This window comes from Panulirus ornatus, chromosome 18 (assembly GCF_036320965.1).
Source record: "Panulirus ornatus isolate Po-2019 chromosome 18, ASM3632096v1, whole genome shotgun sequence".
In the NCBI taxonomy this organism is placed as follows: domain Eukaryota; kingdom Metazoa; phylum Arthropoda; class Malacostraca; order Decapoda; family Palinuridae; genus Panulirus; species Panulirus ornatus.
The window spans coordinates 59,996,498-60,011,873 of NC_092241.1; the positions used below are offsets into that span (position 1 = coordinate 59,996,498).

The 15,376-nt window shown below is 40.5% G+C and overlaps 1 protein-coding gene across 1 annotated transcript in view; it reads left to right on the plus strand.

Moving 5' to 3' along the window:
• The window catches only part of LOC139755173 (solute carrier family 12 member 9), a 290,342-nt gene that overhangs the window by 80,585 nt on the left and 194,381 nt on the right, over positions 1–15,376 (plus strand). The window contains exon 4 of the mRNA XM_071673343.1: positions 4,748–4,882. Coding sequence (XP_071529444.1) covers positions 4,748–4,882 — 135 coding nt within the window. The remainder of the gene's footprint in view (positions 1–4,747; positions 4,883–15,376) is intronic.

Sequence of the window (15,376 nt, forward strand, 5' to 3'; positions counted from 1 at the left end):
AGATGGAGTGAAAAAGATTCTTGAGTGATCGGGGCCTGAACATGCAGGAGGGTGAAAGGTGTGCAAGGAATAGAGTGAAATGGAATGATGTGGTATACTGGGGTCGACTTGCTGTCAATGGATTGAACCAGGGCATGTGAAGCGTCTGGGGTAAACCATGGAAAGTTCTGTGGGGCTTGGATGTGGAAAGGGAGCTGTGGTTTTGGTGCATTATTACATGACAACTAGAGACTGAGTGTGAACGAATGTGGCCTTTGTTGTCTTTTCCTAGCACTACGTCACGCACAAGAGGGGGGAGGGGGTTGTTATTTCATGTGTGGCGGGGTGGTGATGGGAAGGAATAAAGGCAGACAGTATGAATTATGTACATGTGTATATATGTATATGTCTGTGTGTATATATATATGTATACGTTGAGATGTATAGGTATGTATATTTGCGTGTGTGGATGTGTATGTATATACATGTGTATGTGAGTGGGTTGGGCCATTCTTTCGTCTGTTTCCTTGCGTTACCTCGCTAACGCGGGAGACAGCGACAAAGAAAAATAAATAGATAATTACTTTTCCACAGTAATCTTTACCATAAAAATCTGATCGACACATCCCCTACCTTTCCTAAAACCCCCTTGATCTTCATTTATTTTTCGTTTAGTCAATTCCAGCATTCTATGAATCTACATTCTTCCGTACACTTTTCCTGCTATACTTAATAGGCTTATTCCCTTATAATTGCTACATACATCCTTAGCACCTTTTCCTTTGAATAAAGGAAAATAATAGCTTTCACGCAGTCCTCAGGGACAACATTCTGCCTATATGCTAAATTTCATATCAAATGCATCCACTCTATCACACTTTCCCCTTTATACTTCAGCATTTCAGATGTAACCCCATCCACTCCAGGTACCTTTCATACCTTTACCCTCATTATTGCCTTTCTTACCTCCCTTTTTGCTATAGGCCCTTGCATTAAATTTCCTTCCTTCCATCTTCCATACCCATGCATGTAACAGCTGCTGCCAACCTTTCTCCCTCATTCATCAGTTCTTGAAAATACTCTTTTCAACTTCCTTTCTCTGCCTTCTTTTGACTCAGCAACTCCCTTAATTTACTTGTCATATTTACATTAAACACTCTTACATCCACTTCTTTTCTTTTTCACCTCCTTCCAGTATGGTTTTCATTATCCCAAATTTTTCACTTAACTCTTCCAAAATTATCATCTACTCTTTCTTTGCTTCCTTCTATCACCTTAACATTCCACTTACATATTCTATATTCTTCCTCCCTCCTTTGCTGAACTTCCTCTGGTACATTCCTTTTGAGCTATCTACCAGATATGTTTTTCTTCTCTTCCACAGCATTTTTAATCAGTTCCATTTACCATGCATTGCTCTTTTTATTTCTGTATCTCACAACCTTGTTTCCTTTAGTAGTATTTCTCTAAACATTTTAAACACCTTATTCACACATGACAGCATTCCTACATTCACTGTACTTCCATTTAAGCTTTCATTTACCTTCCTCTCATACTACTTCCTGTATTTTTTCTGGTTGATCTCACTTGCCAACATTTTTACCTTTCCATTCTTCCTTACACTGTACCCCCACTTCTTCCTGGTCCTCATCCCCAAAAGAACTACGAAATGGTCAGTCTCCAGAGAATCCTCACAACTCTAGCATCTAGCACTGCCTTTCTCAATTTTTCATCCATTGCTGCATAGTCAGTCAAAGCCTTTTGCTCTTCTTTTCTATCATTCGTCATCCATGTATATCTGTGGATCATCTTTTGATGAAAAAAGGTGTTTGCAAGGAATCCCTCTCAGTACAAATATCCTCAAGATAACTTCCATTCTCATTTACTCCAGGCACTCCCCATTTGCCAACTATCTGACATATTTCATCACATCCCACTTTCACATTCATATCACCCAGTACAGTTGTGTTTCTTTGTTCTTAACACCATTTATGCAGTCATTCAAATTTCTCCAGAAAAGCTTCATTTCATCCTTGCCTTTCACAGACTTCATACTCACAGGCACATATGCACACACCCATGCATACTTTGCAGTCCCAGTCTTTCCTTTCACCCACACTATTCTTGAGCCACTCCATACATGCTCTGTAACACCCTTCCACACTCTCATTAATAGCAGATATACTCATTTCCCCCCCAACAATTTTCACTCATTCCCATCTGTACCACTCCTCCATCCATGCCCTCCCATAAATTGCATTCATTATTTTCATTTTCACTCCACACTTCCTGCCCAAGGATATGGGCCTCCTCAATCCCTAACACATCTAAATTGCAGCTTTTAAACTCCACAAGCCCCTTCCTTTTATTCTGACCTGTCATCCCATTTACATTCGGGCCATCACCCTCAATTACTTGTCTTGTTTACTCCTCGGCATATCTGTTGGACTGCAGTGCCTCTTCTTAGCCTTTAGTGTCTCAACTTTGACAGGTCAGAAGGCAACTCCAGCATCGTGTTTCCAGAGGCTGTGAGGCTCCAAAACTGTGCAAAAACTAAGATGTCACAGCACTCTTGGGTGTTTGTCTGTGCCTAAAAGGTTTGCCCTGATGGAGTTGGGCAGCACCTACCCCTTTAGTTCCACCCCTAAGGGGTGTATTAACTACATGTATTTAGGTGAAATGTGCAGATAGTTAGTTTGATTGCTGGAGCTTCATTTATTTCAACTGTATTCACTGATAAATGCTTAGTAATATTTATTATTTTGTGAATTGTTTTGGTACTGATTTGTTTCAAGAATTTCAGAATGATTTTTTAGTTGGCATTCCTGGGATTGGTGAGAGAGAATACTACCTTTAACTACATACTTCTTGTATGTTGTAGAAGGGGATTATGAGAAGTGGAAGTAAGGAGCTGGATATATGCTTTCCTTCTTTATCTTTTTTTTTCTAAAGTATTTTTTATTTTTATTTTGCTTTGTCGCTGTCTCCCGCGTTTGCGAGGTAGCGCAAGGAAACAGACGAAAGAAATGGCCCATCCCACCCCCATACACAATGTATACACACACATGTCCACATACGCAAATATACATACCTATACATCTCAATGTACACATACACATACATACACAGACACATACATATATACCCATGCACACAATTCACACTGTCTGCCCCCATTCACTCCCATCGCCACCTCGCCACACGTGGAATACCTTCCCCCTCCCCCCCTCATGTGTGCGAGGTAGCACTAGGAAAAGACAACAAAGGCCCCATTCGTTCACACTCAGTCTCTAGCTGCCACGCAATAATGCCCGAAACCACAGCTCCCTTTCCACATCCAGGCCCCACACAACTTTCCATGGTTTACCTCAGACGCTTCACATGCCCTGATTCAATCCACTGACAGCACGTCAACCCCGGTATACCACATCGATCCAATTCACTCTATTCCTTGCCCTCCTTTCACCCTCCTGCATGTTCAGGCCTCGATCACACAAAATCTTTTTCACTCCATCTTTCCACCTCCAATTTGGTCTCCCACTTCTCCTTGTTCCCTCCACCTCCGACACATATATCCTCTTGGTCAATATTTCCTCACTCATTCTCTCCATGTGCCCAAACCATTTCAAAACACCCTCTTCTGCTCTCTCAACCACGCTCTTTTTATTTCCACACATCTCTCTTACCCTTACATTACTTACTTGATCAAACCACCTCACACCACACATTTTCCTCAGACATCTCATTTCCAGCACATCCACCCTCCTGCGCACAACTCTGTCCATAGCCCACGCCTCGCAACCATACAAATTTATTGGAACCACTATTCCTTCAAACATACCCATTTTTGCTTTCCAAGATAATGTTCTCGACTTCCACACATTCTTCAAGGCTCCCAGGATTTTCGCCCCCTCCCCAACCCTATGATTCACTTCCGCTTCCATGGTTCCATCCGCTGCCAGATCCACTCCCAGATATCTAAAACACTTTACTCCCTCCAGTTTTTCTCCATTCAAACTTACCTCCGAATTGACTTGACCCTCAACCCTACTGTACCTAATAACCTTGCTCTTATTCACATTTACTCTTAACTTTCTTCTTTCACACACTTTACCAAACTCAGTCACCAGCTTCTGCAGTTTCTCACATGAAAAGTAGGAAGAAAAAAAGGAACCAAGCATTTATTTTCCTTTGAAGTCTTGCTTATCTGCTCCTGTTACTGATTTAGTACTTTGCCAGCATGGAAAAGGCAAGCAAGGTGAAAAAAATCTCTAGTGCAAATAATTTTCTTTTTTTGATGACAGAGCTTTCAGTTTGGACAGAAGTCCTTATTCATTTTAGGCCTTGAATAAAAGAAAAGTGATGAAAAGTAGAAAATTTTCATGAGTTGAAGAATATGAATTCCAAAGCTTAGTAGTGCAGGGGGTGAAACATAGTGATGGCTCACCCTCAAGTTGTCAGTGGCCATTCAGCAATTGATATGTAATACAGGGGCTTGCTGAGTACTTTTTTATGTAATATTAGCAGGGGCATGCAGTCAACCAGAACTGTTAGCCAAAAACATGCATTATGCATTATTTATTGAGAGAGAAAAAGTAAGTTCGTATACATGTGACCCATATCATATTAATGAGAATAAACTTAAAGATAATAGATGGATAGTTATAACCACATTGAAGTAGATTTGTATACTCTTTTCCATGTATTTCTTGTGTAATAACTTTATGTGTGTGATATTGTCACAGTAGTTTTCCTAAACAACTTATAGATATGATCAGCAGGACTCTGGGACCTGAGTTTGGTGGAGCCATTGGAGCACTTTTCTTTTTTGCCAATATTTTCAGCAGTGCACTATACACAACAGGGTGTGTTGAGGGCTTGGTCGACAATTTTGGTGAAAGTGGTAAGAGGTTTACCTTTTATTTTCATCAGTCTTGTTCTTAGATTAATTTACCCATTAAGGAATTGTAATATTTAGTTGTGTATTGTGTGAGTAGATATTCAAATATCATATTGATTGTTATTTTCCATATAGTAGAATGACAGGACTGTCACTTTCATACTTTGTCATGTAGTATGTATGTGGATATTTGAATGTGACATCATTTGTTATTTTTCAAGTATAGGTACACCACTGATTTTCCAGCACTCTTCGCTCCAAAATCTTGCCAGATTAACCATTTTGCCGGACCAACTGTGATCACGAAATGATAATTCATCAACATACCTCTAACCCACTAATTATACATCTCTAGAAATTTGAATTAAACAAATATTGAATCTGAATTAGATAAATAAATGAAATACATTGTACACCTGCTCAGGACTGAGGTGCTCATCAGCTACGAGTTTCACAAATTTGTTCACATACTCAGCAGCTCCTTTGTGGTTTGCAGACCACTTTTTTCCGCACACTATACTCATGGAAATTCCATGATGCTTCTTGAATCTTTGAATCCATCCTTCACTATAGTCATGCTCATGTTTTAATTTAAGTTCTTTATGGAACAACTTATCCTGGTCCATTATCATGCTACCTGACAAGTCCACTCCATCATCCCGACGCTTTTGAAACCATTCCATCATCACTCGACTGTGCTCAGTACTCTTACCATCTTTCATAGTTTTTCTAATTGTCATTTGCTTCTTGGAATAGCTGTCTGCATAGAATTTCAATATTTTCTCCCTTTGCTTCTTTATATCATAAACAGTTGATGAACCAATACTGTTGATGTCACACAGTTTATGCACCGAAACACCACAGTCCATTTTTTCAACAGTTCTACTTTATCTTGGACTGGTTTGTACATTTGACACCACGACTGACACTCTCATAAGTCTTAGAAGCCATAGCTAGGGTTAAATTTAAGCAAAATAAGAATCTCACAGAGTTGTGGCATCACCACCAACAAGTGCAAAGAATGTAAATAAGCATGCCCAACACACAATGCCATCTGTGGCTGCCCAGTAAACTAGTCTGTTGGCTGTGGTAATTTCACGTTCCCTCATGTAATTTTGTCCGGACTAAAGGAGGTGCTGAACCATCAGTTGCCGGAAATTCAGGGGTGTACCTGTACTTTATTGGTGGATTTCAGTCGTATGTTTTGAAATATGTATTTGGGTAATTAATTTTAGTAGCTTGGTCAGGTATTTTGAAAGTATTAGGTTATCATTCCATGTAAGTTATAAATCATATATGGATATTTAAGTCAGATATTGATAACTATTTTGCAAGTAATAGGCTGAAATGGATGCCTCATCATAGAAAACAGGGATTATCATGTAATATCTTCCTGATTAGGGTTCCTTTTTTTTAATGTGCCTCTCTAATATAGATTACAAGAAGGAATAAAAGGAGGGTTCATTGGATCTCCAGAGTTCTGAATAAGTATGATTTTTTTTTTCATTTTTTTCATAATTAAAAATTCAGGACCCAGAAGTCTGGAAATTTGTCTTAAAATTGCCATTTGGCCTAGATATTGATGAAAGGTTTTACATTAGATGGTCTATAGTATACACATTCTTTTGAACTTGATCCCTTTTATTTTGGAGCACCTTGAATAATTATTTATATTTTGAAAATGATACTATGAAAGCAATGCTGTAGTTATGTTGAGTTACCGTCCTTATATTTTTTATGTCAAAACTCATCCACAAAGTGGTCTTGGGCTTATGAATATCAGATAAATGTCTGAACTTGACCATGCGACAATAGTATGAATCCTTTTTAAAAGGTACATTCTATCAATCTAAATATATCTCTGACACCTGTTCCAGTTGGAACTCCCTCAAGGGGATGGCTTATGGCAATAGTCTCCACAGCTAGTGAACTCCACTGCTGCTTCTTACCCTTTAGTTCCTCACGCTTAACAGGCCACTAATAGAGGGCAACTGTAATGTTGTTGCTGATTACCTATACTTGCTACTTCTACTTAATGTTCCTGCCTAAGTGTTCCTACCTACTACTTCTGTCTCCTGCTCCTACCATTTTACCAAAAGGCAGGGCACATGCATAATGCTCATCATGATTTTTGCTGTGTTCATTGGAACTTTTTGTTGAATCTTGCCTAATATTCAGCAACTGACCATTGTTGCACCTTAAAGTTTCAAAAACCAAAGGGTAAGGACTTAGAATTTTTGCCAGACATTTTTATTGGCTTGGCTTTACAGTAGATGAAGTAGTCTCCAACTGCTTGCATAAGAGATTAGAATGCATGAAAAGAATGTGGGTTATCTTGCCAAGTAAACAGAAGGGGAATGGTAGATTCAGAGAATGAATGATCTGGAAAAGTAGATGAAGAAGGGAGAGATCATGAATTAAGTAGACAAAATGGTATATGTTGTAGAGGGGTATGTTTGAAAAAATGCTTGGAAATGTGTAAGGGTGATAAAAGGTAGAAGAATTTGAGTACTCCTCCTTACTTGAGAGTGGAAGCTGGCATATTGGATATAGACAAAGATAGGGGTAAAGAGAAGTGATTACATTTACAAAAATAGGAAATACTTTACCAGTTTTAGAAGGATGATTCGGAATTTGAGATCATATGACAAATGCTAAGCAGTGCTACGATGTGAGTATTGTCTATGAAAATGTGATTTAGAGAAAGAGCTTACTGTGTACTTCAGCAGCTGCATTTCTTCCATGTGTTATCAAGACAAACCAGTTTACTACTGGAAGGCTGCAGTATGATTTTATCTTTTTGGGGGAGGGGTAATCTTTGGATGTAAGAAAAGCAGTTTGCCATAAATTTTACTGTCTGTTTGTTGTAAGAGAATCAAGGCAAGGAAAATATCCAGCATTATGACATGTTTAGGAATATATGATTATTGCAAATTATATTTCCAATGTTTAGGAATATATGATTATTGCAAATTATATTACACTCCGGAAACTGCTGTACAAGATGTCCCTTTCTGTATATGTTTTTTGCATTCTGAAATTATGTGTTCATAACATAAGGACTTAAATTGTATTCTAATTACATAGTAGATTAGCAAAGATTTCTTTTCTCATATTTCATACGTTTTTGCCGTTTCCCATGAGAGTGAGGTAGCACCAGGAACAGTTGAAGGAAAGATCTCATTTGCTCAAATCCATTCTTAGTTGTCATGTATAATGCATCCAAACCACAACTCCCTGTCTACAACCAGCCCCCTCAGAATTTTCTGTAGTTTCCCTGCACTGCTTTATATTCCTTGGTTCAGACATTTCACCCTATATGCCATATCTCTCCAGTTTTCTCTATCCCATGCACTCCTTTCAGCCCCCCAACTCCCCACCCACCCTTTCATGCTCAGGCCCTAAGCACAAAATCTCATTCACTCTATCCTTCCATCCCAATTTGGTCTCCCACTTTTTATCCCCTCCACTACTGATGCATAATATCATTCCTGTCAATCTCTCATCATTCATTCTTCTCGTATGTCCAAACCACTTCAGCATACCCTTGTCAGATCTCTCAACTGTACTTTTCTTATTACCACACCTCTCTCGTACCTTATAACCACTTACTTTCTCTTACCACATATCAGCTACAAACATTTCATTTCCAACACACTCAGCCTTTTCTAGCATTCTCATCTATGGCCCATGTTCTTTTATCCATACAGCATTTCTTGGACTACTAACCTTCAAAATATACCCTTTTTGTTCTGGATAGTGACTTCTCTTTCCAAACATTCTTCAATGCTACCAGAACCTTCACCTCGTCACCCGACATACGGCTCACCTCCACTTCTATGGTACCATTTGTTACCATGTCCACACATAGGTATCTAAGACACTCAACTTTCTCCAAGTTTTCTCCATTCAAACACACCCCAGGTACACTGTCTCTTTGAGTGATAAACTTAATGACCTTGCTTCTTTTTTCACATTCATTCTCAACTTTCTTGTTTCTCACACTCTCTCAAAATCAGACACCACCATCAGCAGTGTCTCAAATGTGCCACTAGTGTCATGTTATCAACCAACAACAACTGACTCAGTTTCCAGTTCCCCTCACCCCCAACAGACTGCATATCTGCCCCTCTTTCTAAGACCCTTACATTTACCTCCCTCACCATCTCATCCATAAACATAATAAACAGTCATGGTATCATCACACACCCTGCAGAAGATCCACCTTCTTTTAGAGCCATTCACCATTTTCTTCTTACTTGCAAAAACTCCTTACTTATTCTCTTTTTAAGAACTTTTCACTGCTTCTGATAGCCGTCCTCCTTCACCATGAATTCATAACTATCTATGTATCTGTCTTTCTATATCTCTGATGCTCATTTCCTACGGGAATTCCCATCAAGGGGTGGCCATGGCAGAAGAGTCTCCACTTATCCCTGTCCTTATATGCCTACCTTGCATACACCATTCCATGCATTCTTTTGCTATTTCCCTCCCTCCAGTATTTCTCCATCGTATTTGCCCATGTTACAGGTGATTTTCCACTCACACCAACCCCTTTAATTATTCTGTTATACACTCTCCATGTAAACTCCCAGTATTGTACTCTTTCCATGTGCCCAAACCACTTCAAAGTGTTATGTTTCGCCCATTCTTCCACTCCACAATTCATTCCCATTGGATTCTTTGTCATACTACATCTCTCAAACAACCCCTTCATTTCTTTCTTCATTCCATGTGGTAACACCATGTGCTCTTCTCAAATTGCTCATTTTCACAGCCTGGATTCTTGACTTCCGTGACTCCTTCCATGTCCATGTTTCAACTGCATAGGCCAGGGCTGGGCGGACTGTGCTGTCCCTTAATCCTCTCTTCACTTCCATGCTTACACCTCTACCCATCATTATTTTGTTAAGGGACCCAGTGACTCTTCTACCCTGTATTGCTCTCCCCCATATATCTAATTCCATATCACCACACTTACCCTAAAAGTACAATTTAGTACTCTTTCTTCTTTTGATCTATAAGGTTTTACAAAATCTATACTTTCATGCTGTTTCCTTTCAGTCACCATTACTTTACTTTTACTTGCAGTTACCTTCAATCTCCTCCACTCACACAAATCATAAAACACATTTACAGCATTCTGCGGCTCCTCATCACTCTCAGCAAACAACTCACTATCATCTGCAAACAGGCTTGCCACTAACCACCATATCTTACCACCACACTCCATCTCTGCACCAATTATCTCAAGTTTTGCTCTGATTCCTCATATCACTCTATCCATGGGGGCTAAGTGAGGATATTCTTTCTAAGGCTTAGTCCTCATTCTTAATGCTACCTCGCTAATGCAGTAGTTGCAGGAGTTGTGGGAGTATGTGATAGGGTGTAAGAAAGTAAATTCTAGATTGATATGGGTAAAACTGAAAGTTGATGGAGAGAGATGGGTGATTATTGGTGCATATGCACCTGGGCATGAGAAGAAAGATCATGAGAGGCAAGTATTTGGGAGCAGCTGAATGAGTGTGTTAGTGGATTTGATGCACAAAACCGGGTTATAGTGATGGGTGATTTGAATGCAAAGGTGAGTAATGTAGCACTTGAGGGAATAATTGGTATACATGGGGTGTTCAGTGTTGTAAATGGAAATGGTGAAGAGCTTGTAGATTTGTGTGCTGAAAAAGGACTGGTGATTGGGAATACCTGGTTTAAAAAGCGAGATATACATAATTATACGTATGTAAGTAGGAGAGATGGCCAGAGAGCGTTATTGGATTACGTGTTAATTGATAGGCACGCAAAAGAGAGACTTTTGGATGTTAATGCGCTGAGAGGTGCAACTGGTGGGATGTCTGATCATTATCTTGTGGAGGCGAAGGTGAAGATTTGTATGGGTTTTCAGAAAAGAAGAGAGAATGTTGGGGTGAAGAGAGTGGTGAGAGTAAGTGAGCTTGGGAAGGAGACTTGTGTGAGGAAGTACCCGGAGAGACTGAGTACAGAATGGAAAAAGGTGAGAACAAAGGAGGTAAGGGGAGTGGGGGAGGAATGGGATGTATTTAGGGAAACAGTGATGGCTTGCGCAAAAGATGCTTGTGGCATGAGAAGCGTGGGAGGTGGGTTGATTAGAAAGGGTAGTGAGTGGTGGGATGAAGAAGTAAGATTATTAGTGAAAGAGAAGAGAGAGGCATTTGGACGATTTTTGCTTTGCAAGGAAAAAATGCAAATGAGTGGGAGATGTATAAAAGAAAGAGGGAGGAGGTCAAGAGAAAGGTGCAAGAGGTGAAAAAGGGCAAGTGAGAGTTGGGGTGAGAGAGTATCATTAAATTTTAGGGAGAATAAAAAGATGTTTTGGAAGGAGGTAAATAAAGTGCGTAAGACAAGGGAGCAAATGGGAACTTCAGTGAAGGGGGCTAATGGGGAGGTGATAACAAGTAGTGGTGATGTGAGAAGGAAATGGAGTGAGTATTTTGAAGGTTTGTTGAGTGTGTTTGATGATAGAGTGGCAGATATAAGGTGTTTTGGTCGAGGTGGTGTGCAAAGTGAGAGGGTTAGGGAAAATGATTTGGTAAACAGAGAAGAGGTAGTTAAAGCGTTGCGGAAGATGAAAGCCGGCAAGGCAGCAGGTTTGGATGGTATTGCAGTGGAATTTATTCAAAAAGGGGGTGACTGTATTGTTGACTGGTTGGTAAGGTTAATTAATGTATGTATGACTCATGGTGATGTGCCTGAGGATTGGTGGAATGCTTGCATAGTGCCATTGTACAAAGGCAAAGGGGATAAGAGTGAGTGCTCAAATTACAGAGGTATAAGTTTGTTGAGTATTCCTGGTAAATTATATGGGAGGGTATTGATTGAGAGGGTGAAGGCATGTACAGAGCATCAGATTGGGGAAGAGCAGTGTGGTTTCAGAAGTGGTAGAGGATGTGTGGATCAGGTGTTTGCTTTGAAGAATGTATGTGAGAAATACTTAGAAAAGCAAATGGATTTGTATGTAGCATTTATGGATGTGGAGAAGGCATATGATAGAGTTGATAGAGATGCTCTGTGGAAGGTATTAAGAATATATGGTGTGGGAGGCAAGTTGTTAGAAGCAGTGAAAAGTTTTTATCGAGGATGTAAGGCATGTGTATGTGTAGGAAGAGAGGAAAGTGATTGGTTCTCAGTGAATGTAGGTTTGCGGCAGGGGTGTGTGATGTCTCCATGGTTGTTTAATTTGTTTATGGATGGGGTTGTTAGGGAGGTGAATGCAAGAGTTTTGGAAAGAGGGGCAAGTATGAAGTCTGTTGTGGATGAGAGAGCTTGGGAAGTGAGTCAGTTGTTGTTCGCTGATGATACAGCGTTGGTGGCTGATTCATGTGAGAAACTGCAGAAGCTGATGACCGAGTTTGGTAAAGTGTGTGAAAGAAGAAAGTTAAGAGTAAATGTGAATAAGAGCAAGGTTATTAGGTACAGTAGGGTTGAGGGTAAAGTCATATATATATGAGATGCTCTGTGGAAGGTATTAAGAATATATGGTGTGGGAGGCAAGTTGTTAGAAGCAGTGAAAAGTTTTTATCGAGGATGTAAGGCATGTGTACATGTAGGAAGAGAGGAAAGTGATTGGTTCTCAGTGAATGTAGGTTTGCGGCAGGGGTGTGTGATGTCTCCATGGTTGTTTAATTTGTTTATGGATGGGGTTGTTAGGGAGGTGAATGCAAGAGTTTTGGAAAGAGGGGCAAGTATGAAGTCTGTTGGGGATGAGAGAGCTTGGGAAGTGAGTCAGTTGTTGTTCGCTGATGATACAGCGCTGGTGGCTGATTCATGTGAGAAACTGCAGAAGCTGGTGACTGAGTTTGGTAAAGTGTGTGAAAGAAGAAAGTTAAGAGTAAATGTGAATAAGAGCAAGGTTATTAGTTACAGTAGGGTTCAGGGTCAAGTCAATTGGGAGGTGAGTTTGAATGGAGAAAAACTGGAGGAAGTGAAGTGTTTTAGATATCTGGGAGTGAATCTGGCAGCGGATGGAACCATGGAAGCGTAAGTGGATCATAGGGTGGGGGAGGGGGCGAAAATTCTGGGAGCCTTGAAGAATGTGTGGAAGTCGAGAACATTATCTCGGAAAGCAAAAATGGGTATGTTTGAAGGAATAGTGGTTCCAACAATGTTGTATGGTTGCGAGGCGTGGGCTATGGATAGAGTTGTGCGCAGGAGGATGGATGTGCTGGAAATGAGATGTTTGAGGACAGTGTGTGGTGTGAGGTGGTTTGATCGAGTAAGTAACGTAAGGGTAAGAGAGATGTGTGGAAATAAAAAGAGCGTGGTTGAGAGAGCAGAAGAGGGTGTTTTGAAATGGTTTGGGCACATGGAGAGAATGAGTGAGGAAAGATTGACCAAGAGGATATATGTGTCGGAGGTGGAGGGAACGAGGAGAAGAGGGAGACCAAATTGGAGGTGGAAAGATGGAGTGAAAAAGATTTTGTGTGATCGGGGCCTGAACATGCAGGAGGGTGAAAGGAGGGCAAGGAATAGAGTGAATTGGAGCGATGTGGTATACCGGGTTTGACGTGCTGTCAGTGGATTGAATCGGGGCATGTGAAGCGTGTGGGGTAAACCATGGAAAGCTGTGTAGGTATGTATATTTGCGTGTGTGGATGTATGTATATACATGTGTATGGGGGTGGGTTGGGCCATTTCTTTCGTCTGTTTCGTTGCGCTACCTCGCAAACGCGGGAGACAGCGACAAAGCAAAAAAAAAGAAAAAAAATATATATATATATTCCTGGGGATAGGGGAGAAAGAATACTTCCCACGTATTCCCTGCGTGTCGTAGAAGGCGACTAAAAGGGGAGGGAGCAGGGGGCTGGAAATCTTCCCCTCTCGTTTTTTTTTTAATTTTCCAAAACAAGGAACAGAGAAGGGGGCCAGGTGAGGATATTCCCTCCAAGGCCCAGTCTTCTGTTCTTAACGCTACCTTGCTAATGCGGGAAATGGCGAATAGTTTGAAAGAAAAGAAAAAGAATATATATATATATTTCTTTCTTTCATACTATTCGCCATTTCCTGCATTAGCGAGGTAGTGTTGAGAACAGAGGACTGGGCCCTTGAGGGAATATCCTCACCTGGGCCCCTTCTCTGTTCCCTCTTTTGGAAAAAAAAAAAAAAAAAAAAATAATATATATATATATTTTATTTTTTTTTCTTTGCCGCTGTCTCTCGCGTTTGCGAGGTAGCGCAAGGAAACAGATGAAAGAAGTGGCCCAACCTACCCCCATACTCAATGTATACACACACACGTCCACACACGCAAATATACATACCTACACAGCTTTCCATGGTTCACCCCAGACGCTTCACATGCCCTGATTCAATCCGCTGACAGCACGTCAACCCCGGTACACCACATCGATCCAATTCACTCTATTCCTCGCCCTCCTTTCACCCTCCTGCATGTTCAGGCCCCGATCACACAAAATCTTTTTCACTCCATCTTTCCACCTCCAATTTGGTCTCCCACTTCTCCTTGTTCCCTCCACCTCTGACACATATATCCTCTTGGTCAATCTTTCCTCACTCATTCTCTCCATGTGCCCTGAGGGGGTGAAAATCCTGGGAGCCTTGAAGAATGTGTGGAAGTCGAGAATATTATCTCGGAAAGCAAAAATGGGTATGTTTGAAGGAATAGTGGTTCCAACAATGTTGTATGGTTGTGAGGCGTGGGCTATGGATAGAGTTGTGCGCAGGAGGATGGATGTGCTGGAAATGAGATGTTTGAGGACAATGTGTGGTGTGAGGTGGTTTGATCGAGTAAGTAACGTAAGGGTAAGAGAGATGTATGGAAATAAAATGAATGTGGTTGAGAGAGCAGAAGAGGGCGTTTTGAAGTGGTTTGGGCACATGGAGAGACTGAGTGAGGAGATATATATATATATATTTTTTTTTTTTAAACTATTCGCCATTTCCCGCGTTAGCGAGGTAGCGTTAAGAACAGAGGACTGGGCCTTTTTTGGAATAGCCTCACCTGGCCCCCTCTGTTCCTTCTTTTGGAAAATTAAAAAAAAAACGAGAGGGGAGGATTTCCAGCCCCCTGGTCCCTCCCCTTTTAGTCGCCATCTACGACACGCAGGGAATGCATGGGAAGTATTCTTAATCCTCTATATATATATATATATATATATATATATATATATATATATATATATATATATATATGTATATATATATATATATATATATATATATATATATATATATATATATATATATCAGAGTGGGGTGCCTAAATGTGTGTGGATGTAACCAAGATGTGAAAAAAGGAGAGATAGGTAGTATGTTTGAGGAAAGGAACCTGGATGTTTTGGCTCTGAGCGAAACGAAGCTCAAGGGTAAAGGGGAAGAGTGGTTTGGAAATGTCTGGGGAGTGAAGTCAGGGGTTAGTGAGAGGACAAGAGCAAGGGAAGGAGTAGCAATACTCCTGAAACAGGAGTTGTGGGAGCATGTGATAGAATGTAAGAAAGTAAA